Source organism: Diadema antillarum, unplaced genomic scaffold (assembly GCF_040938485.1).
Source record: "Diadema antillarum isolate AM-2024a unplaced genomic scaffold, OU_Dant_1.0 seq00000995_RagTag, whole genome shotgun sequence".
NCBI lineage: Eukaryota > Metazoa > Echinodermata > Echinoidea > Diadematoida > Diadematidae > Diadema > Diadema antillarum.
In genome coordinates this window covers 121,451-148,399 of record NW_027271833.1, presented here as the reverse complement: position 1 = coordinate 148,399, position 26,949 = coordinate 121,451, and the positions used below count along the sequence as shown (strand labels likewise).

Here is a 26,949-nt window from a genome sequence, read left to right as displayed (position 1 = left end):
GTTGTACACAATATTAAATCAAAATCAACTTTAGGCATTGAAGCTTTTTGATAATCTCAAGCAGTACACATAAGTAATAAGTTAATCTTCTCTAACTGATGTACAATTACACAACTAGAATACAGCTGGGGATGACAACATGAAAACACATTATTCTTATCACTTCCATCAATTACTACATCATCGCTAAGAATTCATGTTGTTTATTTTGTGTGGAAAGTCATTTAAATGTTTGTATTTGGTTCAACAACAGATATATTTTGATATTCATATTGAGAACAAACGGGGATACAAACCAATGCCCGTTCATGTTCTTTTTTTATCTGATATTCATTCCTTTCAATATGAATACACCCTGCCTTATAACCCTGAAGATAAAATGCTGTGGACTTTACATCCATTACATGTACCTTCTCCTTAATATTGATGACAAAGTGTTCCATAGTCTCTGAACAGCATGTAACAGAATAAAGCTAGCGAACAAAGAAATATAAACTGAAATCAAAACAAAATGGCAAAGCTCTGTCTCGGAATGACACATTGTACAACATCATAATCTATTATAGTAATACACAAATAAATGAATATGTTTAAGTGCAAGAACACTGTATTGTATGCCGAATCATCATTTACAATTACACTCTCAACTCCCCTATTAAATAGAATGACAAAAGGAACTGAAATTATATAATCTTTAAAGTTTTAGTCAGCTGTATATTATATCTCAACAATGTACAGTGAAAAAGCAAAAGTGTAAATACGCCCAAGAGGTGATGAAAACGAATATGATGCACACATTATTAACAGCATATGAAAGATTTGTCCAACGTCTGAGTGAAAGAAAAGACAAATATAAATGAGTAAAAGTTATGTCTATTATATCTTAAGACTACAAATAATGCATTAAACGAAGATAAATTCCTACATATGAGAGCAAATGAGTCACAAACAAATGACAGAAACATTGAACATAACAATAATATGGATAGACTATCAATAGCTACCATTTTCAATGAAAATCCTATTAACAAAACTGACAAATTAAATTTCATACTACACTGTACTAATACCAGTAAATGCACATTGAATTAAGACTGACATAGAAATTACTACAGCAACAGTAGGCTTTGGGAAAAGTACATGTACACTACTATGTAATAACTCTGCATTCATAAGATAACTTATGACGCTGTCTCATCCAACTGTACATACAAACTTTGTTCTGGGTTTTCCTACACATACATGTATATACATGATATATAATCTGTACAATTTTCACATTGCAGTTCATGGTGAGTTCCATTGCTCTGTATCAGATTACATCATTTCATCATAACCGCCTGTACAGCAAATCACAAACTATTTGAATACATAATGCACCATTATAACTATGCACAGGCAAAGAAATATCTCAAATATCCCAGTTCTACACAAAGAACTACAGAATATGAATCAGGGCAGATTAATCACTTCAAAAATAATATATACAGCAACTGGCTGGCTGTAGATGCACCATATCTCTAACTTACATCCACTGATACAAATATTTAGTATGAATAATTATATAGTGTATCATATTTCTTCAAGGTGCAATATTTCATGCATCTATGTCGACTCACTCTACTGAACTTTATGAAAATAGCAATACTGTACCTACAATTTGTACAACAAATTTGACAATGACTATTACATGTACACAATCATATTGACATTAACCCGTTCAGGACGAATCCTGTGTAAACTCGGGCAGGTGTCTATGGGAAATGCGTGTTGTGGCAAAATCAGTCCGTCCTTAACGGGTTAACATTGATGTCATAGTTTACAGCTACATACCTGTAACAAGTCAGTTTCATTTGGAATTTATTTGTTTAGTACTACAAAATTCAAGGCTTGACAGTTTGTAATCACCAATGGTACTGTTCTGAAGGAAAGTTCATTGGTTCACATCGTCTCATCAATCTGGTTCAAGGCTTAGTAAAAGGAATTGCATGAATTCACATTTTAGGGACGTCAACAAGTCTTTCTTAAAGTGGGATGACATCCAATGTGTATCATAATTATGAAACCATTAGTAGATCTACTGCTTCAAAATAATGCTAGGCATACAGCTTGATGTTGCTGATGGGGGAAAATTCAAACTACACGGCACTTAACAAACAGTAATGGATCCACACATATGCCAAAGCACTGTGGAAACTTTGCTTTAGTCTATGATACAAAAGTGCAACATATTTTCATAAACACATTCTAACTACCTCTTGGTTTCTAAATCTTAAAGGTATGACATCTACTGTACAATTTGGTCTAGGGTGGCAGTATCCAGCAGTGCAGGTACAAGTTTTTAAATTCTGGATTTCTATGGCCGAGTTTACTTCTTAACCCCTGCAGTGCTTTTCTGTTGGACAGTCCGCACATTCTGCAAGGGTGGTCTCATCACGGACTGGCATAGATGATCTGAAACTATGCAACGCTCAATGGAGAGGGAGTCTGTATACCCTATGTACAGAACTGCATATCTTTATCTCAGTGATGTCACGATGATCAATTATGTGGGACACTCACACTGTTGCATGTGAATGGGAGTGTTTCATTGAACATTATGGCCAGGTTTAGAAGGGAACTAATCAAATGCCTATAAACAGCTCAAGGAAATAAATGCTATTTAGTGAATAGGGACTCGAAGAGTTAGTCTTGTTTCTATTTCTGTTTGACATGATTGTAAGTAGGTCGGTAGCCTTATGTTCCTTCCACTGTCATACATACTGTTCAGTCATTCCTTTCCCTGGCCTCTTTAGGAAAGGTATAATGAATTGATTTCCTATTCAATGAATTACTATCTTTCTACACAAATACAACGAAAAGCAAAGGAGCATTCTATTTCTAAAACATAAACACAAATGTACACACGCGCACACACACACACACACACACACACACACAAACATAATTATAATTTCTGCACATTCATGTTTTTATGTCTTATCAAGGCCTTACAAAGCCCAAGAATAATAAGTATCAAATTCTTATTTCAACTGCAATTTACAAGGAGAATCATATGTACACACTGACACACATAGTACTTTTAGTCATCATGCCAAATTTACTTGGCACACTTATAGATGTGTTACAGGTTTCAAAAGTTCCCTCATCATAGAATCACACCATGCTCAACTCTCAGAATGCTAACCAGTGGCAGTTGACTTTACTACCATGGCATGCATTAGCTGAAGGAGTGAACCCTGTACCATTGATTGCTGGAGATAATTCACTCTGATTCAGCAGCATGCATCTAGTATTCACTTGTTCCTCCCAGCCGATCCCGCGCTACCTTGTCTTCTTGAGGCTGCACCTGGAGACAGAGAGAGATAAAGGTATGACATAAGGTAAAACCAGAAATTTTCGAGCGCATTTTAATTTCCCGCAATTCACAAGAGCCAAGATTTGCAACATTTCATACAGGTGAAAGTTCTTGTCTACATGATATGCATTGAATGCCAGAGGCACAATTCGCGAAACTAAAAAGGCCGTTGGCTGCAATCCACAAAAATTGCATAAAGCAAAAATTTCTTGCTTTACAGTAATTGAACATAATTGATGTGATCTTGGATCACAAACCAACCAAAAGTTGCTAGATAAGATTTCTGACTTCATGATCAGATCAATGGAATTTCTGGAAGATGATTTCAATTTTAAGGTCACATTGTGACAGAAGATTCTCGGCTTGGCAGTGCTGTATATCTCATGAAAACTAGCTGGTTCTATCCCAACATGGGAAATGATGGTAAATAAAAAACTTAAAGCAGGCAACTGTAGAGTAAAGGTTTAGAAGATAAGGTAATATTCAAGTGCATACAGTCATCCTTTATTGTTCATGGTACAAATAAGTGAATTATTGCACGAACCAGTGGGTAATATATGCAGAGTGAGGACAGACAGACATACAATGCTTCTGGCAATCCTTTGTGACAGAAGCACAAAAACTCTTCTATGTGTTCCTGCATAATGTTTGAGAGTCATCCTTCACATAGTTCACTGCTGTAAAACGCTTGCATACAGCAGCTTAGAATCTTAGTTATAACACAGTAGTTTTTATGCTGAAAACTAAACCAAAAACAAAACAAAGAAAAAAAATCAGCATGATCCATATTATATAATGTACTAGTAATAATTTGCATGTGTGTGTTTACAAACACATACATGGTACAACTTGTTCTGAAGAAAGAAGCTTTTCTATGGTCTGATCATGATAACCGGATCTAGACCCGTACAGCCATGTGAAACATGCATGACAAGTGGTTGTCATAGGAACTGGATTGACATCATGGTTACCTGGAGTTGTCTTTCTTTGAACAAAAACTCAGACTGTCATCATTCGCCCACGCTCTCTGCAGCACGAGCCACATCACACACAGTCACACACAGACAAATAAATATCTTTTTCAGTCTCCCAAAACCACACAAGGACACAAAAAGTGCATTAGACATTTTTCTCTTCATCCTAGTACCAACGCCACTAAAAATAGCAAGTTAGACACTGGGGTGAAATTGGTCAGTGAAGAGCTAGTCACATATTTATGGTTTGGTATGCATGTTTGCAGCACAAATCTCTGAACAATTGTGTAGCGCTTTCATTTCAATCAAAGGGCAGGCTAGTAGTATCATCTTGGAATATACTGAAATCTATTCCAATCTGGTAATGTGTTTATTCGGAGTAAGACAACCAGAGAGCATTTTGTTCTCTAGCAAAATCAAATCATCTGCAACGAGTTAAATTCACACAGCAATATCTCAGAGGGATCTTAAGAATTACAATATTAGAAGAGGGAAAGAGGGAAAAATTAGAGTTTTGCACACACACAAAAAAAGAGAGAAAAGAAAGGAGTATGGGTCCATTTAATGAAAGTCTTCATGAGAGATGTTTTGCTCATAAGACACACTTATGAGAGACTACATGAAATGGATTTTACATCTCTCTGAAAGTCTCTTACAGCTACATTTCAGCAACTTTGGCCATTCTGAGATATATATAAAGACTTTAAATTGATGACTTTATGAAATGGACCACAGGACAAAAAACACTTCAACTAAAAGAGGAATGAACTGCAGGGAGGTGGGGGGCAGAAGTGAAAGAGTGTAGAAACTAGTGCCTATTCACAGATTCAAGCACATAATTAGTAACAACTGCTCTCACTCCATTACAAAATAAAGTGTAGGGGGCATCAACTGTGATTCCACAGATTCACTCTGAATCAAACTCAAAGTGCAGGGTGACTTCACACTGAGTGAGCCATGTCTTACTCTGCGGCTTGATATGCAGTGGTGATACTTCCTTCTCATCAGTTGCATTATGGGAAGGCTGACCTGATTCCATATTGGCAGCAAAAAGTGGTATGAACCAAATGAGATAATCATGACAGCAAGATCACCATGAAGAATTTGATCGTCTTATTTTCAGTCTTCATTTCTCTTTATGGGGGAGGGAAGAGGATGGAAGCCAAAAGGAATTACACAAAGAAGAGGACTAAACCTGTAAATAGGTGTACATGTATGTACTGATATTTCTGAGGGTATCCTATCATTCATTCTATTATTCATCATGAGAGTCGCAAAAAGACATAATAAGCCTTTTCACAGTTTTCATCTCAAGCAATGATTTCAATGTATGAGAGTAATCTGTACACATGTTCATGTTATAACATCTGTCCATCTGTCTGAACAGCAATGCTTCCTATACAAACAAAAAGGTTGGAGTCAGTGGAAACTATTTTAGGAACGGTCTTTAGGGAACATTCAATTTGGCACAATTAATGCATTTGAAGTGATGAAAAAATCCTGTGAAGTCATCATATCACAAAATACATTTTAAGCTGGACAGCTGGGATCAGAGACGGAAGGGATTTCACAGGATGACTGGCTATATATGTATTTCACCAGTGACCACTCATCATGGCAGACAAAGAACAATTATTTCTTTTGTTTTGTTTGATTTGTTTTGTTTTGTTTGAGTTTGATTGCAGAAGAAAAAGACGGGGGATATGGGTGCATTGAATAGATTTCCCCAGTAATCTCTAGCATATGCCAGGCTGCCAACACATCACACATTAGAATCAAGAAGATTCCAAAAGAACAATTGTGGGGGATACGTGTGTGGGCAACTCTAAGCTCCCAGATCATGGCAGCTTTAACATCCTTTTGTCAGAAAATAAAGAGACATGCGACCTTCTGTATGCCACATTAATTCCTGTCCACAAGTAGGTGTGTGAAATTGGTGAACATTTGACTCAAATTCATACAGAAAGGGTTAAAGGCGGTATGAAACAACTGGTGAGTGGCTTTTCATAGAGTACTTTAATCTGTGTGGCTTTGCCGTGCAACGATGCCACCTCCTTTCCCTAGTTGCATGGTGGGAAGTCCGACATGATTACGTGGCCGGATGAGGGACAGACCACAAAGAAATGGCAGTGTCATTGTGATAGCACATGATCCTGAGGACTTGTGACATGTTACATTTCAAATCTGTAACATGCACATTTCCAAAGAATACACATTGTAGGAATCACATGTAGAGAAAGATCTCTCCCTTTTTTTTCTTTTTTTTTTTGGGGGGGGGGGGAAGGAAAAAAAAACATTAAAAAAATGTAAAAAACATCTGTACCAGGGTCTTTATACTAATGATCTTAAATACTTTATCAGAGCATACACATAGTGATGGACAACAGTGTGAGTACTTAGACACACAAGTACCCTCCATGTATCACAATAAATATGTACCTTCATGAAACATTTGACTTTTAAATACATTCTGCATGTTAAAAAGAGTGAGATGAAAACAATCTTGCATGTTCCTGCACCTCAATGGAAAAGAAAATCAGTTCATTTTTCATACCAAAGGCAAAGTTATCAAAGTGTGGTCATTAAACTTCTGCACAGCATGGTGAAACAAAAAAAAAGAGAGAAAAAAAGAGAGAAAATAACAGCAACCAGCTAATGCCAACAACAAATTATGAAGGCCTACACTTATCCTGAAATTCAATACACAGCATCCAATTCACTTCTCACAAACTACATAATATACATACACAATACATTCAAAATATCAAAATATCTTGAAATGATATTGTTAACCCGTTGAAGACGAGTCCCGAGTATACTCGGGTTGGTGTCTATGGGAAATGCATGTTGTAGCAAAATCAGTCCGTCCTCAACGGGTTAATAGTACATGTACCTGCATTGAATGCAGACAGATTGGTAGCTGGTGTGCAGAAAACATGGTTAGGCACGCACATTATATTGAGAAAGATGACACTGTTAATGCACACTTTACGCCTGTCACACTTTCTGTCAAAATGTCACTTAAATGGAAACTTTAATTAGAAGGGTACAAACATTGCTTTTTTTTCCTCTATACAAACTGCAAAGAAAAAGGATAACTTGGTGGTGAAAATATGATGCATTTTTGCTGAATTTTACAATTCAAACAGGAGAAAAATGTTGTTAAACAGCACAAGGTGTGAATAGTGCACAACATGAGCTACAACTTAAAACATGTGGGGGGGGGAGGAGAAAAAAAAGTCTACTGCTTGAAGTGAGATAAGGAATCTGTGATTACAATACATGTTACATATTAAACTTTTAATGTGCTGGTTGAAGTCAGATCACACGAAACCACTGGAGGTCTTACTCGCTGGCTTGCTCTGCAATGATGTCACTTCCTTTTCAGATGCATGGTGGGATGCACGACCTGTTTAGATGGAGGCAGGCATGGATTGCATGGATCAACGGCAATAGCATTGGCACGGACTGTCTATCCTGTGAAAGGTCTAGGACTATAATCACTTACACAGATTACGCCTCATGGAGACATGTACAGAAATGCTACACTTAGTATGGAAGTGTGGTGGATCAAAATAGGGAGCAAAGATGACACCTTACCATATTCAAGAGTATGAACATGACAAAAGTGTGAATGGTAAAAGGTGTAAATAGTGCACAAGGTAAGCTTCTAAGTGGAAAATATGGGGAATGGAAAAAAAAACTACCAATCAACTGTTTGAAGTGAGGCCAGAGAAGCAGTGATTGTAATTGTGTCGTAACACATGGATTGCTACATTTTGTTAATGTGCAGGTTGAAGTCACACCAAACTGTTGGAGGTCTTACTCGCTGGCTTGCTCTGCAATGTTGTAACTTCCTTTTCAGATGCCACTTCCTTTTCAGATGCATGATGGGATGTGCGACCTATTTGGATGGAGAAAGCAAGAATTCCATCCATGGATGAATTACAAGATGGTTAATAGCATAGCTAGCATTCATTGCCAGTGACTCGGTCTTTCTCGTGAGAGTACAAGGACTAAATTGCATCACGTACAGCTGACAGAGACATACGCATTAAATACAAATAATTATGGAAGACTTGTGAATCAAAATAGGGACAAAGATGACACCTTCTACAATATTCAGGAGTATGTACATGATGAAATGAAGAAAGTCAAATACGTAGAAGGTTATGGTGGAAAGAAGGCAATATAAAGTGCAGAACTGGAAAATCCACAGTGGAAACACCTTCAAGTTGGTCTTTGAAGTGTCATCCATCGATTTGGACATCAGAGAGACATGTATGACTACAATTCAGCGACCTCTTCCGGCACAGTGCATCTTGAATGTACTTGCATTCTACATGTACAACATACATGTATGTTGTTATCATTCGATGACCTTTATTCTACATATTCAAGAGCATCAAAAGTGTTACTTAATAACCCTATTCCAACTGACCCCCCCCCCCCTTGACATTTCGCGTCACTATTCTGCAACACGCAAAGATTTTGCCGCATTGTTTCATTACTTTTTTCATTGAAGTCTCCTGGATATTTTGAGACCAAATTTGCGACGGCTGGGTACACCGTTCTGAAGTTACATAATGTTTTGCACATGCATGTCAACCCGAAAACAGCTCAAATTCATGATATCTTGTGCAAATCCAATGCAAATTATGTGGGGTTTTTTTTGTTAAATTGACATAAATTTGATTATTTCAACTTTAAATGATTGAAATTAATCAATTCTAATGTAAATATGCTTGAAAGAGTGCCTGTAACAAATTTCAACAAAAAAAACCCAATAGAAAACAAAGGTCGAAAAAACAATAAAATACATAAGAAATTAACAAAACAATAAAAAGAAGAAATTAATTTTGATTGTCCTGTTTTTTTTGCAAGAAAATTGTTTAATGTGTCTTGAGGAATTCTGACACAAAGATTTAGCAATCCTTCAGTCTTTTTAATGCAGTTACAGGTGAAAATATGATTTCATGCATAAATTTGCATAATTAATTTACTAAAAATAGAAAATTACTATTTTCATAGTATATGACTGTGTAATCCTGTTGTTGACATCCACCTCTATGTTCAGGCTCAATTTTGCGGCAATCATGCCATCAGTGGCCGAGATCTGAAGGGGGGGGGGGGGGGGGGTCAATTTACCCTCAGTAAAAACTTGGTCTCAAATAGTCCAGTTAAAATAGGGTGAAGCTGTTAATTTCTTTCTCCTTTTCCTTGTTTTCTGTTTTGTTTTGTTTGTTTTTGTTTTTGCTTTTCCAGGGGGGGGGGGGGGGTGCATTATCAATTTCTGGTGCCTGGTGTATCAAGAGTACAGAAAAACAGTGTGCCTGACCAGACAAGGCATTCAAAACTGAGACAAGAACCATTACATGTACTTTTCGTAGATTTTAAGGTTTCAAATGTCAGATCTACACAGAAATGTCCTTTGGAAATACTGGTTCCTGATGCAAGGACACACTGTCTGCAATAATGTGATCCACAGTATAAATGAAATAGGTGTGCACAACATCTATAGGTGTATCTACGCATAGGAGCACTTGAAAACTTCAAAAAGGAAGAAGTGTCAGTACGGTGCATTCACAGTCACAGCAAATTTCCCTTACTCTGACGCCGGCTAGCCAAGGGAGACGCAACCTTCTCTGTTGAATGATGGGAAGTACCACCTGGTCACATGATCAACATGGGAAGCATTTGTGTGAAGACAGAAATATGAAAGCAATCAGGATAGGGTCCCCAACTAGAGGAAAGTGATAACCAACCATACAAACTGACACAGAGATGATTAGAAATGACAAAAGAATAGCCATAAATCACAAAGAAATGTAAAGGAAATGTGAATCACACTCCAAACATCACAACTAAGAAATTGAATGCAAACCTCACCCAGAGAAGTCTCATAATATGATCCCCAAAACAATCTAACTGTGTCAAACCACGGTCATACATGGCAGAAGGCAAAAGATTTAAATATATATATAAAAAAAAAAATCTCTCACTTGGTCGTCTGCTTGTCCTTGGTGATCCATCTTTCCCCGTTGCATGCTGGGATATGCGACCTTAGAGTACAGGGCAGGAAGAGTTAAAAATGTCATAATCAACAGTGATACTTGACAAATCAACTGGGGCAGATTACTGCAAGAGATGTCACTACTCGTTATAAGCACACAATGTACCGCAACAACCTCATGGTATCACTAATCATTTCCTAGAATAAAAATAAAATGCTTTAGATTGCCGGTGAACCGAATATGGTAATGTGTGAAAGTGTCATTAAAATGAGCTAATGTGGTTCAGTGGATAAGAACATGGGCTGTCAATCGCAAGGCCCCTGGTTCAAGTCCCCTGGCTGCAGCAGTTGTGCCCCTAGGCAAGACACTTTATCTCCATTACTTTACCTAGTCCTTTGGAGGGGACTAATGGCTGTCGGTCCTGCATAGTTGCTTGCTTATTTAAAGTATTCAATGCTTGCTTGTGGTCACATGTACACAAAATCAATTCTAATCGTTTTCAGTACAACAAGTAAATCTTAGGGGGTGTTGCAAGAAAGTCGAGTTGCAATTGATTGCAAATATCTATTGCAACTTTGCAATAGATAGATCGATTGCAACTTGCAATCAATCGCAAATTCCTGTTGCAAGAAGGGAGCTTGCAATTAATTGCAAGATGCAATTGATTGCAAGCTCCCTTGCTGTATTTTGTATTTATATAAGCGACTGGCAAGACAAGCCTAGCCAATTTGTCCATTTTTCAATGCATTTTGCATGCATAGTGTGTTGTGTCTCTCCTGTGGTGGAGGTTTGCTGTGCGATCGTTGGGGATTCGAAACAGAGTAAGTTACAAAAATTGTCGATTTTGATCCCATTATTTACTCATTGTGTCTTGTATTTAAAAGAGCTAGTTCCTTAGACTTACTTCTTATAAGAATTTTCTTGCAAAATGGAAAAAAGTGTTTCCTATAACTGAAAGAGTTGTGGCCGTCATGAACACTCAGTGGGCACACAGTACATCAATTATAGTCCCACACATAGCTTTTTGTGTTAGCATTTTTTCTTGCATTGGCAAGCTCCTTTTTTTTCTGCTGCCAGGGGCAGCACTCTAGACCTATGTCTATAGGCCAGCTCAAAAAAAAAAAAAAAAGTCGATGTCAACTAGACTCTCTGAAGGTACTCTATAAAAGTGTGAAAATGATTTGAAAAGAAAGTTCATCATCCAAATCCGCTACTTTCAAGCAGGATTAGGAGCTATCGATAGAGTGCTGGTGAATGCTATGGCGATGAATAGTCTAGGTGCTAACCGTTACGTTTCGTAATAGGCCTACGTTACGCCTTACACAATGACAATGTACGTAGCCTACTACGTACAGTCTATACTCTAGTCTAGAACCACTAGATTTTACTTGGCCTAGGCCTACCCCCTTGGCCTCATTCCTCTCCTGTACATGTGGGCTACTTATTTTGCAGTGATACTGATACTGTCCATGTGATGCAAAAGCTTGCTGAATTTTTGAATTGATGTGTAATTTTTTTTTAAATAGGCCTAGGAGTACTTGATTAGACTCGAGATGTGGTCTAGACCTGTGTTAGGCCTATATATTGTATATAAAGTAGTCTGTAGGCCTATTTGTAATTTGGGCTAGTTTCTAGACCTAGCTAGGGGTTTAGATCTAGGTAGGGCCTGGAGGTTCTAGTACTAGTAGAAGTTCTACTTTTGCAGGTCTTAAAGAAAGTTCAGAGTTGGCCCCAGGGTACGTGCTCTACGATTTCACTATTTTAGTCCAACGGCTAGAACTAATCAACCGTATCAGCGACCCCAACAAAGACGTGGCGTTATAGATATTGGTGTAGGCCTACAGCGCCCTGGGGTTCGTCTAAAACCTTCTTTGAGCAGGGAGGTGGAATCAAAGAGGTTGGAGAACCTCTGTCTGTGGGTGGAATAGACCTTGCTTATTTAGGTTGTTCTGTTCTGGAATTTGGACGGATCAATTGAAATCTTGCAATTTAGTGTTGACTTGCTGTATCATCAGAGACTCCAACCCCAAGCACCTTCTGATCTGGAGATTCTCCCGCCTGAAACCCCTAGCAAACGGGAGACTCCAAGTTTATGTGTGCGAAGCGCGAAGTTCCTAGGGTTATAGATGCTCTCTGGTGCTATCTAAGGCTTATTTTTGCAACATACGATAGCAATAAGTAAGAAATCCTTTCCAACGGGAGACATTGAGCCAGGGCGGGAGAAATTAAATCTCAAACGGGAGAACGGGAGATTTTGCAAAAATGGGTTTTCGGCGGGAGATCTCCCGTCGAAAACGGGAGAGTTGGAGTCTCTGTATCATTAATCAATAAAAAGCTAGAATTTGAAATGAACAAGGGCCAAGTGCATCTGTTTGGGTAACTAATACACAGCCCAGGGCCCCAGTCGCTGCACTTCGCACCGCATCTAGTTGGGCTGCTTTTTTTTTTTTTGGGGGGGGGGGGGGGGGGGAGAAGTTGAACCATATCTGTAGCAAGTACAGTGTACCTACAAGTAATCAGAGTTGCAATTATAGTACCGGTACTGTAGTGTAGTGTATCAAACAGTGCCAGTAAATAAGTTTTGTAATGCAGTGTGTAAATATAGGTCTATAGTCACCAAGGCTGAAATTTCAGACAAGAAGCGTACGGATAAGATGAGCAAACTGACTGTAGGATATCCAAGCAGAAATATTTACATGTGTCAGTGCTTTTGTTGAAAACAAGTGGTCGAAGGGGTTGATGAAAGCTACCCAGGCCTAGAATTCAAGTGATTTACTTGATGGAGTCATAACTATGAGTACAACAATTCTTTATGCTCTTTTTGTTTGTGGAAAGAACAAATTGGCCTTGTTAGAATGCATTTAAACAAATGATATTTATGGACACTTACCAATTAAATACCAGAATTTGCATAGTACTCTGCTACTTACAAGTTGTGTGCCACCCTATACCATAGTGTAGTTGTATGTAACCCCGTAGGCCTACCCAAGCCCCATGTCACAGTGACCTCCAGATTTGGGAGATGAGGAAACATAGTTGAGAGTGCTTGCAATAGGCAGGACACATGAGAGCCTAGTGGATGTGATTTGCAATGTACATTGTATAATATATACAGCACTAAAAATATTTGACATGTCTGCATATGAATATGAGTGGGGGGGGGGGGGGGGTGATGGATTGATGGGCAGTCAACAGTCAACCGTGCCTAAGTCGATTTGATTTGGACTAAAGAAATAGATTCTGCTTCAAGAAATTTGGGCTTATGAAGATTAAAATCAATAGAATATCGAGAGAAGAGGACGATGTGAAAAGACCGTAGACTTTGGTGATTATTTGACTTTAATGTGCAAGGTGAATGACTGTATAGAGGAATAATTTGTTACAGAGGGGAGGATATGAAAGCAGTTCAAAGAGTGTTCCAACATTATTGTAATACCAAGAAGAAAGTGCCTGCTTCTAAACATCAATGTCTATTTTGTTCCTACACTGTTTGGTTGTAATTTTGCAAATTCTCATTGCTCTTTTGTACTTCTGCACGATGAGACAATTTTATCTGTTCTATCAACAGGGAAAGGAAGAAAAAGAGGAGAAAAACCATGTTTCTTCAAGACCGAGACTCACTCCAGCATGAGAATTCTAGCCAGTGCACACAGACAGTAAGTGAGCATTGTACATTGTATGATAATTTCTAGTTAAGAGAGAGAATGAAATGTGTAGAACCTCTCAGCTTGAAATGTTAATATATTGATTTGTTGGAATCTGTCATTATTGTTTTAGGATAAATTCTGATGTGATGTCTCATTTGAGGATACTTGTACAATGACTTCATCCTACCGAACAAGAAAATGTAAAGCATGGCATAGTAATCAGTAAAGAAGACTTCGCAGCAGTTCATAAAAGATTATAAGCAAAAATGATTCATTGAAATTTACATAACACAAAGCTACCCATAATGAAAGGAATGTTTTGTACAGCAATGGCTTATATTATGTACTAATAAAGAGTTTAGACATTCAAATCTCTTTATCAAGCCCCATGAAAACTGAAAATGCTCTACATATCCTGACAGTAGTATTCAGGCCTTCATGATTCAGGTACATTGTATTATTTCGGCACATGAAGTTGCATGTAATATGCATTTTTCAGTATAATACTGATTGTTTGAAATTTCCCTCATTTTCAAATTAAAATGTTGGCACCATCATACCTTTACACAAAACGCCTTTTGGATGTGCACAAAATGACTTTGTGAGTGCAATGTCTCCATTTTTATTTCTCATTTCTTATTTCTTCAATATTTCTTGTATCATGTATAGGTATAACTTCTGTGAATCAAGGGGAATGGCAGCTGAGGGCAGACAGACCAAACTTGATATCAGGAGACGGTATATACTTCAAAGGATGAGCAGCTCGCTGTCAACAATGAGGAAAAGTTCGAACAAAACAAGGCAGTGATTTTTTAAACACATTTCATCAGGCTGAGGTCATCACTCTTAGAAAACAAGGGACACACGAAGCAAGCAGTGTTTCAGAGCTGCAACAAGTGCATGGGCAGTAATAATCTCGGCTGCATCACATGCATCCAAGTGTGCTAGCTACAATAATAGCACATTGTGCTTTTCAAAGATATTGAAGAGTCCTCTGGATATTTCGCCCCTGTCACTTATTCTGTGTGAGTCATTTATTCTGCAGTACGTGTATTAGCACTGATAATGGGGTAATCATCCTTTTACTGAACCAGTGTTCAAGAAGTTACGTGTAACATCCAAAACCCTCTTGGCAGAAAACATATTGCAGAGCCCTGTTTTGTTCTTTTTCATGGGAAGAAAATAGAGAATGTTCAGTCCATGATGTGAGTATGTGTATATGCAGGGAGGTGACTCACCTCCCTGGTATATGTATGTACACTGTAAAGCACGACAGTTTGAGTTTCTAGAGAGCTGGAGGACAATTATAACTTAAATATACAAGAGTAATCTGGCCATGAACATCATGTCTATGGACATGTTTTACTATATTTTTTTTTCCTTACCCTGGTCCATTATACACTGTAAATACAGCTACTACTGTAGTCATAATCTCCAAGGTAACAGTTCACATGTCCTTGTTTTGTTATTCAAACCATAAAATATGGTTTGTTACTCTGAAGGCTTGTAAGTCTCAGCCATATTCCATTTCAGGCTATCAAACCTATAGAATAAGGAACATTTAAAATAACAAACAGTTGTAATAAAGGACATCATCGTGCTCAAAACTGCCAAAGTATATTGTGAGACCTTTCATGTTTCTTGGTGGTAAAAAGTTCTTTAATAATTACTGGTTAAAATTATGATGATCTTGATCTTGTTTACAGTTGCGTAGCACCACCTGGGGGCAGATGAACCTGTGCTGTGGCAAGATGGCACTGAATTTGATTTCTCAGCAGTTGAACCACTTATTTGTATTGCATTCATGGGTCTTGGGATGGTTCCCACTAGAAGGTTTGAGAAGGTAGTTACGAGATACTGTATGTAGTAAACCATATTTTCCAACAAATTGCATCTGTTTCACACTAGCACAAAAGATCAGTAGATACTGCTGTGGGCCAATTTGCAGATTACATAACTAATCAGTTGTACAAAGTTACATGTATACAATGAACACAATGGTGAATCTTTTTTGGTTAATATGTTGTTTCCCAATTGATATTGTAGCATAATTGAACACATTTCTAGGGCATTTGCATACATTTTTGGGCGAAAAATTAACAGTTCTGCATGTCGGAACTATTCTTCGCTGTAACATTTGGTTACCATAAACTTGATAAAGACATGTTTGTATGAGTAGATCACAGCACAAGTATACAAGTGCAGATAAGTTACATGTAGATAAGCTAACTTTATGCATGGTTGTCTTGATATTCAGTACAAATGTACTGTATTAGTACCTCTATGACCATGCATGCTTAAAAGATATTCATGAGTGCATGACAGTGGGGAACACACACATGAGTATTCAGCCATAGATATGGGTTAATTTTGAGCTCAGTTGATGGTATGATCTGGGATAGATAGGGCTTATGGAATGGGAAGAGAAACTTGGTGTATTTCAGATGTGAGTGCATGATTTTATCATGAAGATGTTCGTGTCATACACTACATATGTATGTGTTCAGTCGTGCTGAACTGCAGAAAAGACATAAGGTATAGAATACAGATTTCAATGTGGAGGCTTTGACACATGTAGCGATAGGCCTACATAGGTCCTTGGAAGAGAGCATGTGAAGAAATCCTATTTATGAGGATGGCTAGAGGTAGTTGACTGAAGGGTTTCCAGCAGACTGTCAACCAGTTTGCAATTAAGCCTGTTACAGAGAATGTTCATTTAATTTATCAGTTTTTAAGTATGAATGAATCTGATTATTGATTTAAAAAAAAAAACATAAAAACATATAGAAAAATCACAAGCAGTAATGAATTATTGAACCTAGTAATTATTCCAGTAGTTTAATGTTACATATATCATAATAATATGTAACACTTTGATTTACTCACCCCTTCTTATTTTGTAGGTGTAACTATAGTGTTTCATATTATGAGGAGTGTATACTATTAAAGTACACATGTAATTGGCTCTTCTGTACTCAGCAAGGTGTGCATTCTCATTAACTGCCTTTTCATGCTTGTACAGCTGTATACAGCTGTAGTATGCTTTTATTTTGCACATTTGTCTGTACCATCATTCATTCTATGAACATTTCTTTCGATATGAGAGCAACAAGAAAAGAGGTACAATGTAGGGGTCCTACATATCCGTGAAAGTGCACACTGTCTTGTTCAGAGAGACAGTGTGTCTTGTGTCTCCATCTTGTCTTGTCATCAATTGCCCAGCATCATCTGATATGGGGCAAATGGGGGGGGGGGGGTGGTTGAGGAGCAAGCTTAATTTGTGATACTGTACACGCCATACATTTAGCAAGTATTTATCAAGACTGAGACAATTGTGCAAGTAGTTCAATTCATGTTTGTGGGGAACAAAGTACTGAATGTAGAAATATATGTTTGCAGATGCACCCTAATGTCATTGTCAGAGTTGATATTTTTGTGTGTCTTCAAATTCATGGATACATGTAGCAGCTGTCTTGGGAAATTCATGAAGATATATACCTTGCAGAATATTGAGCATATATAGTAGGTTAATTTTGGTGTGGTATGGCGTTTATCATGTAATTCATCATATTCAAACAAAATATATGATTTTAGTAATACTGTTGACACTCTGAGTACAGCTATAGTTGTGAATGATTTTCATTTAGATCGAGTTTCACATTTTAAATTCCTTGGAATTATTGTTGACGACAAACTTTCCGGGAAGTTACATATTGATTATATATCCAACACAATCTCACGTAATATAGGTGTTATAAATAGAATGAAATTGTTTATCCCACAAAAGTCATTACTTATGTTATATTCATCATTGATACTGCCTTATCTTAATTATGGTGTTTTAGTTTGGGGCAACACTCACCATAACCTACTGGATAGAGTGTTCCTTCTACAAAAGAAAGCTCTCCGTGTCATCAGTTATCCTTTCATACCCTCCCGCTCAAATATGTTATTTGCCGCTAATAAGCTGCTAAAAAATAAAGATTTTGTATTTATTTAATTTGGGACAATTTATGTATACGTACAGCAACAACTCACTCCCCTCCATTTTCGATTCTATGTTTCAAAGAAATCAGTCATTCCATGACTATCCCACTCGAAGTTCCAATGAATTTCATTTACCTCTTTTACGAACAATTCTTGCTAAGAACACAGTTATTTATATTGGCCCAACTCATTGGAATTTTCTGAATAATGACATAAAAAATGCACCCTCTATATTTTCATTTAAAAGGAGATTAAAGTCTTTTTTATTGCAATTTTATGTTCCTACAGATTTGATCAGCCTGTTCGCTCATTTTAATTTCTTTTCGAAGAATTTTTATTACCAATGATATACTGTCACATATTTTCTCGTCCCTGTTGTCCTGAGACACTTACTGAGTAGATTCCATTCTACTTGTATCACTTCCGCATCTATTTCTCTCTATTTTTCCATATTTCCGTATCCTTTCCACGCATCCCATTATTCTTTCGATATAGCTCTGTCCAGGATCGCTGGATCTGTTTTGCCTTTCTGTCCGTTGTATTGTCTTCCTATTATGTCAGTCTTGTCTCGTTCTGTCTTGTATCTTAGTCCCCCTTTATAAGTTTGTCGTCCATGTCTCGCTTAATGTTCATTCGCCTGTGTATGTGTGTCTGTCTGTTACTCTGTCTTCCTATTGGACTTCCAGACTTTTTTATATGACTTTATTCCTAATCTTTTTTCCCCTTTTTGCATCAGTTCATTTTCTATTGACATTCTGTACCTGAGGGGCCCACATTCTACATGCATTGCCTTTTATGGGTCCCTCCATTTTTCGATATTTTGTGTAATGTTATATCGTCTATATCACTTCAGTCAATTTTCTTTGTAACGCATTTGTTACCCCAAGGTTCCACAATTATGTTTTCTCAATTTACTTTGTTTTGATTATATGTAACCTTATTCTTTGTTATCAAAGAAAGTGAAATGTTTATGTTCTTTTCGAAAAGTGAAATAAAGTTTGAATTGAATTCAATTGAATTCATACTTTACATCATTAGAAAATGTCATTCTAGTGCTTACAGCTGCTGAAATAAATACTTGAAGTGCACCTTTGAAGTACCATCCCGACATGCGCCACAATTTCTTCTGAATTTCCTGAAAACTGCAGGTGAATTTAAATCTGCATTTTTAAACTTGATTTTAGGGTCAAAATGCACTGTTTCCATGGCAACAGAATTTCAACTGTACTCGAGTCTATCACAAATTTCCACTGACCTTGCTATGTGTGTTTGTGTGTGTGTCTGTCTGTGTGTATACATATGTGTAGTACCTCGTGAGTACCTGGTGAATTTGACTGCTTTACAATTGTGGAAGTAGTTTACTCCACAAGATTTGAAGAAAATATGCAGTAACCATGGCAACACGTCACGTACAAACACAGAGAGTCTTGCATAACTACACCTTTGGATCATTACAGGCCCTACATACTGAATTTGAAATAAAGTAAAAGTTCGTTCCGCAATGTTTTGGGTAGTTACCATGGCAACGCTTTCCCCGACAGACACACAAAAACATGTCTTGCATTTCTATACCTCAATGTCATTATTTACACCAAATTTGAGTTCATTTGCTTCAAAATAGTGCAAGAAGTTCAAATCTTACGATTTTAAAGAAAATATGTTGTTACCATGGCAACGCCTTGTCGGGTACAAACACAATCAAGTGTGTCTTGCATAATCGCACCTATAGATCATTATTGTACATACCAAATTTGAAACGAATTGCTTAAATACTATGAAAGTAGTTCACTCCACAAGGTTTTTGGAAAATTGTGGTTACCATGGCAACGCTTTCTCTGACAAACACACACACAAAAAAATGTCTTGCACGTCTACACCTCAATGTCATCATGTACACCCAATTTTAGTTCCACTGCCTTAAAACTCGAAATAGTTTCACCCCACATGATTTACAAAGAAAAAATTGCCGTTACCATGGCAACGCCCTGTAAGGTACAAACACAAAGTGTGTCCTGCATAACTACACTTATGGATTATTATTTACATGCCAAATTTGAAACAAATCGCTTAAATACTGTGAAAGTAGTTCACTCCACATAGTTTTTGGAAATTTGTGGTTACCATGGCAACGCTTTCCCCGACAAACACAAAAAACATGTCTTGCACATCTACACCTCAATGTCATTATGTACACCAAATTTGAGTTCAATTGCCTCAAAATTGTGGAAGGAGTTCACTCCACACGATTTTCAAGAAAATATGCTGTTACCATGGCAACGCCTTGTCGGGTGCAAACACAAAGTGTTTCTTACATAACTACACCTAAAGATCACTATACACTTAAAATTTGAAATGAATTACTCAAATACTGTGGCAGCAGTTTACTCCACAAGGTTCTTGGGAAAATTGTGGTTACCATGGCAACGCTTTCTCCGATAAAGACAAAAAACATATCTTGCACATTTTCACTTCAATATCATCATGCAACCCAAGTTTCATCAAAATTGCTTCAAAACTGTAGATGGAGTTCGCGATGCAAGATTTGCAACGGACTGCCCGACTGACCACATGCTGATTCATCATACTAGTATACTGAGTAATCCTTATACATTTTGTGTATGTAAAAAAAAAAGTATCTTACACAATCATACATTACATAAAAATGTCATTTATGCGGAATATTTTCTTCTTTTTTCTTACAAGAAATGAACAAATTTGGAGATTTGTCCCCCAGCATCTATATAACCAGCCGCAATTATGACATTTGCAATCGATTGCAAAATTTGCAACTACCCCTGAATCTATTGCAAAGTTGCAATTGATTAGCAATTGATTGCAGAGATGCAATTGATTTGCAATCAATTGCATCTTTCTTGCAACAGAATTGATTGTAACTTGCAATTGATTGCAAATTTGCAATGGATTTCAGGATTTGCAATAGATTTTGGGGATTTGCAATCAATTGCAACTTTCTTGCAACGCCCCCTTAGTCTCAGTTCAGGTTGTCCAAATCAAATGCAGCAAAGCTCAAACACAGTCACACACATACAAGTACACGTTAACATACACACACACACATGTGCGCTCATAAAGCCTTTCTCTTTTTTATTTTCTCCTCTACTCTTGGTCTTATCCATGTCTGTAGAATTGAAATTTGATTCCTCTCAGCTTTTGAGACAATCCAAAGTTTAACTGTACTGTATGACCTTGTTTCAAATAAATTGTGGGAACCTTGAAAATAACTATATATTTACTGAAGCAAAAATGTTTCAAATTAATCAAAACAAGTCAACATTCATACAGTAACAGTAACAATTTTGAGCTGCTAGATCTCTAGAATCACAGTGCCAGAGAGATTCATCAAAGAGGGAGGTGACTTTTATTTTGGGAAATATATTCTTACTCGGTCGTCTGCTTGCTTGTGGCAAGGACTCTTTGTCTGCTGCATGCTGGGATATGCGGCCTAAAGGTGGCATATAGGAAAGAAAATTATGCACGTATAGATATTACATCAACATTTCTTCACTACATCCTAACTATCAAAAGGTACAGCTCATCTTTGGCATAATATGGGCTGAGATTGATTAGCTGGGTGCTTATCACTGATAGTTTCTGATAAAAGGAAAAAAAAATCTACAAAGTGTCAGTGAAGTTTATGCAAAGATCATGTAGTCTCTTTGTTAAATTTCTGCTTATAGTTGCATGGTCATTACTGAAAGTGCTGAATATGTGATTTTAAAAGATGTTCATGTTTCTTTTAATATTAAAGTGTTATATGATAAAGGGAGAAGAGTTTAAGTTTCACAACATAAAATTATTTTGCTCACTGCCTAAGATATATCTTTCAAAATGAGATCTTATGCAGCATTGCTTATAATCCACTGGAAAAGCAAACAAAACATAATACATATTATATATATTCAACATAAACTCTATAGGATAATGATTATATTCCTGAACAAACATAAAAAAAAAATGGTAATCATAAAATTAATAAGAATAACAATGATTGTATAATCCATGCTACTACTACTACTACTACAAACAAGTGTGATGATGGTTATAATAGTCATAATCATCATCATCATCATCATCATCATCATCATCATCTCCTCCTTCTCAACATCATTACAATAACAATGACAGTCATAAAGACTACACATCTGCCTTACTCTGCTGTCTGCTTGTTGGTGGTGACGCTTCTCTCTCTGCAGCTGTTTTATGGGATGTCCGGCCTGATCACATGATCAGAGCGGAGAGCGTAGATAAAGGGAGAGATGGATATTGTTTTAAAACACATAGCCCTCAGAAGCATAGACTGTGGCTTCCCATTATCAGTGCGAAGAAACGCAAAGACTTGAAAGTGGTGAAATCAAGTCAGAATAAAAGCAGGGATGAATCAATAAATAACCGACATGTTTCAAAATGCTTGGCGCAAATGTAATGCGACAAAATGTTTCACATCTAATGCATCGACTTCAACATCTCAATGCTATCTTGTACGTGATTAAAGAAATAAGGTACAATAAATCATTACAGAGAAGGAAACAGTAGTGATAATGGCTATTAAAGGGAAGAATTAGTGTCTTTAGTGCTGAAAGATTTCTTACTCTGCCGTCTGCTCGTCTGCGGTGATGCTCCTTTTTCAGATGCATGCTGGGATATCTGGCCTGATGTACGAGTGAGGTAAGTTTGGACAAGAAAAATCAGGGCAGTTCAGAGTGAGGTTCTTGATTTTTTTTTTCCAAATGAAACCAAGCATTCTTCTTGATCAAAAAAACAACAACAACCAGTCACATACTCATGTGACCTGTAAGTCAATCACATCATTGTTTATGTGCTTGTTGAAGAAGGCTTCACACATACTGATGACATTCTCATTTAAACAGTCAGTGAGTTCAGCGTGACAAGAGCTGTAGTGAGGTAGAGAAGTAGAGAGTTAGATACTATAGATAGATAGATAGATACAAATGTAGATAGATAGATAAATAAACAGATAGATAGATACAAATGTAGATAGATAGCTAGCTAGCTATATAGATTGATTGATAAATAGATAGATAGATAGATAGATAGATAGATAGATAGATAGACACTCAGATAGATATGTAAATAGAAGGAAGATAGAGGGAAAGAATGAAGCAGAAATGATCACTGCAACACACTCTGCCTTACTCAGTCTCCTACTGGCAGAGGAGGACGATTCTTTCAACTCTGGATGATTGGAAGGACGGCCTGGTGTGTGGTCATCAAGGAAAGCATGAGTGGACAGAAGAGAGACAGCCATTCACTTGAGATTTTGTACCATGTGTAGAATAGTTAGATGATCCTAAGCACAATTCAGCACCACTGACCTTTTCAAGACAAGACAAGGGACATGTCTACGCTACATTTGCTAGGAGTGAGTACCCGACATACATTAATATATAGAGAATTAGACATAAAGGTAGCCTTTGACATACATATCTGCTTACGTATTTGTATAATCATGCTAGTAACGGAAGTGGAGCTAAACATACATATCTATGTTACTCCAGTGTAATGGATAATGTAGACACTGCAAAGACAGAATGTAAATGGAATGTCAAACCTTTGTGTGCTCCGAGTGCCACATGGCACAGAAAATCTTTTCGCGGTATACACACTGTACAAAGTCCCTGGCATAGAAAGAGTCAATCTCATTTAAAAAGAGAGAGAAAAAATAACAACCCCCCCCCCCAACACACACACACACACACACACTGACAGAATCAAACCCCACACCTCCCCCCCCCCAAAAAAAAAAAAAAAAAGAAGCAAAAACAAAAACAGAAACAAAACAAAAACAGAGGCACAGTGCAAGAGTGACAGAATCAACTTTTTAAAAAAAAAGAAAAAAAAAAAAAGAAAAAAAAATGAGGCAAAGTGCCAGAGTGTTTGTGCAGGAACACAGCAAATGATATAGTCTGGGTACCAAAGTCAGATTTTGAACCTAATCTTGTTTTACCATCCACCCAATATATATATTTTTCTCTACTGGCTCTACCTCATTTTGAAGACACTCAATCCGAATCTGGATGATGCAGCTCTTGCATCCTCAATGGTTTTGAGATACAATAAGATTTCTGGTGACCATTTGGTGGTAATCTTGAATATTTCAAACCCATAATGGATGCAAGAGTTGCGTCAACCACATTTGGAATAGGAACTCTCAAAATATGGTAAAAACCAACATAAAACAATGGGTGCACAGTAGAAAACAAGGTTGGGCTTCTGGCACCCACACTAGTGTCCTTACTCTTTGAGACAGTTTTTTGTGATGATGTCTCTCCTCCTGGGTCCTGCTGAGTCATGTGACCTGATCATGTGACAAACGGGAAGACAACCACACGTGACCACACACCATCACCTCTCAAGTTGTTGAATGCCATTTATACGTGAGATGTACAAATGTATATCATGTTTACAATTATAACAAAAGGCATCTGTTTAACAAGTATCTACCCATTAAGAATCATAGTGCCTCGTTTGAAAACCACACCAAAACTGTGAAAGGATCAAGGGTGGTAGCTTCAGGCAGGATACATTGTGCTTATCAACAAATCATAGACAAAAGAGAAATAAAAAAAAAAGATAAAAGACATAAAAAGATCCCACCTACCAAATTAAAATAACAAACAAGAGGACTATAAAGAAATAAACCCTGCTGAACCAGTACACCAGTGCATGTGATTCAGCACATTCTCAGCCAAAAGCCCATTGTTCCCTCTACCACAAAAACAAGAAGGTGCAAAGTCAAAATTTGAAATCATTCATGAAGTATGAGGGGATCGGGTGCAATAACTGTGGGTGATAACAAAATTCTGTGCTTGTTCACGTCAAACGTGTCTTACTCGGTGGTTTGTGGTCCCACTCCATGATGTCATCCTCTGCATGATGGAAGGAGCGTCCACCTAGTTTTCAAGCGAGTGAGGAATCATATGCATGAGTGGTCTAACATTTTTATGTTTGATAGACGAAAAATTTGATATGGGTTCAAGTCTTCAAAGTGATTCTTACATGGGTAAACTTGGATATGTCTTGTACTATCATCTTTGGTGCAGATAATGCATGACTGACTTTTTTGGTAATTTTTTTTAAAATCTATCAAGTGAGCACGTCCTATCATTATCTTTTTAACACCTACAACTGGGATAGTGTGAAGTCTTGGTTAGATATCAGTCCTACTCAGGAGCAAGCTTATAACGACAGCGACGGCTAAGAATGAGGAAATCCTCTGATTTCAATTACCCAATAGGCTTTAGCAGTAAAATGGTAACAGATTGTGATAAACCGAAAGCCAAGTCTTGGTTTGAGATGCAAACAGCCATAACTTTGAATGCCTGATTTATGTGTGACACAAATGGCAGTCTCTAAAAATGGATATCTACACGTCCAGATGCATCCAGCACCCTTGGGGGGGGGGGGGGGGGGGGGCGAGGGGTGGCAAGTGACATTATAATGCAGGAAGATATCTAAATACATTGTAGGAACGTGGGTGGTTTGATCACAAGGATGATACAGTTCTTGGCTATTGGGGCAAACCACGAGTTGTAGACAATGACCACTCATAACAGTGTATGCCAGGTCTAGGGCAATTACCCCCTGGTCAATTACCCCAGACCCTCTCCCTGACCCTAACCCAAACTCTGATCTTTACTCTAACCTTATCACTAAACCAGTATTTAGCCAGGGGGTAATGGTCGTGGGGGGGGGGGGGAATGCCCTGATACAATGTCATCTTCTTGTGTCTATCAAAGAGGTCAAAGCTGTTAGCTATTGCCCCACCATCCTATTACCCAAAAATAATTAATTAATTAATTTAAAAAAATGCAAGTGCTACAAGGCAAGTTGTATTGGAGTGGTATTAACCTGTTTAGGATGGGCTGATTTTGCTACAACACACATTTTCCATACACACCCGCCCGAGTATACTCGGGACTCAACCTCAATGGGATAAACAAATGATACTCCTTCCTAGTTTGGAGAGATGGGGGTATTCCTTTGACCTTATGTAACAGTCATTGGATACTTAATGCATCTATTGGTATTCTTGGAACATGACGATATCTTCCTAAAGTAATCCTGCAAACATTACTTAGAATTTATGACATGACAGAGTGATAATTGTCTAAAATAAACTGTTGCAATTACACAACAATTCTCTCCAATACCTCCCTCAAACAAACAAACAAACAAACAAACAAAGTACATACAAATGAAGCAAAAGGCAATCAAACAAATGACAGAACACGTAATTCATACACAAAAGCTACTTTACTGTCAGTGCAAAACTGATGTATTTCCAGGTTATTACAACTTTCTTTTAAAATTTGTGCTTAGTGCGTTGAACTATAATTCAAAATGAACTATTACTGGTGTGGTTGCTGCTATATGGGAGGGTGACACCATAGTTGAAATGAAGGCTACATTCTGCAACTAGTGACGGCACACTACACTAGTAATATGTGCAGATATGCTTCTATAAGTTATATACACATAGCAAGCTGGATTCAGCATGTGTGGGCCTATATTCTTGGGTAAGGCTACAGTGTAAAGCTACATACAGTGTCAGACTATACTGTCACTCTTTGGTGTAAGTCTATAGTGCTACTGTAGCTTATAGTAATATCATACAGTGTGTAATCAAGCCTGCAGTGTTAGCCTACAGTGTCAGCCTATTGTGTAAGTCTATAGTGTCTGCTTATAAAGGAGGTCTACGGTGTAATCAAGCCTCTAGTGTCAGCCTTTGGTGTCGGCCAATTGTGTAAGCATATGGTGTAAGCTTATGTGAAAGAAAACAGTGCATGCCTAAAGTGTCAGTATAAACAAAATGGTGTCTGCCAGGATGAAACACTTGCAAAGGAGTGTAGTGACTTCTCTTTAGATGGCAGTTTAATTCCAGAGTGACAGGGGTCATTAGACATTGTAAAACAGTCAACTATCACAAA

At 37.5% G+C, this 26,949-nt stretch overlaps 1 protein-coding gene across 1 annotated transcript in view; it reads right to left on the bottom strand.

Annotated features, from left to right (window-relative positions):
• Nucleotides 1-3,296: 3,296 nt before the first annotated feature.
• Nucleotides 3,297-26,949, bottom strand: part of LOC139742313 (lisH domain-containing protein ARMC9-like) — a 60,671-nt gene continuing 37,018 nt past the window's right edge. The window contains exon 28 of the mRNA XM_071652890.1: nucleotides 3,297-3,349. Within this exon, the coding sequence (XP_071508991.1) occupies nucleotides 3,297-3,349 (53 nt within the window). The remainder of the gene's footprint in view (nucleotides 3,350-26,949) is intronic.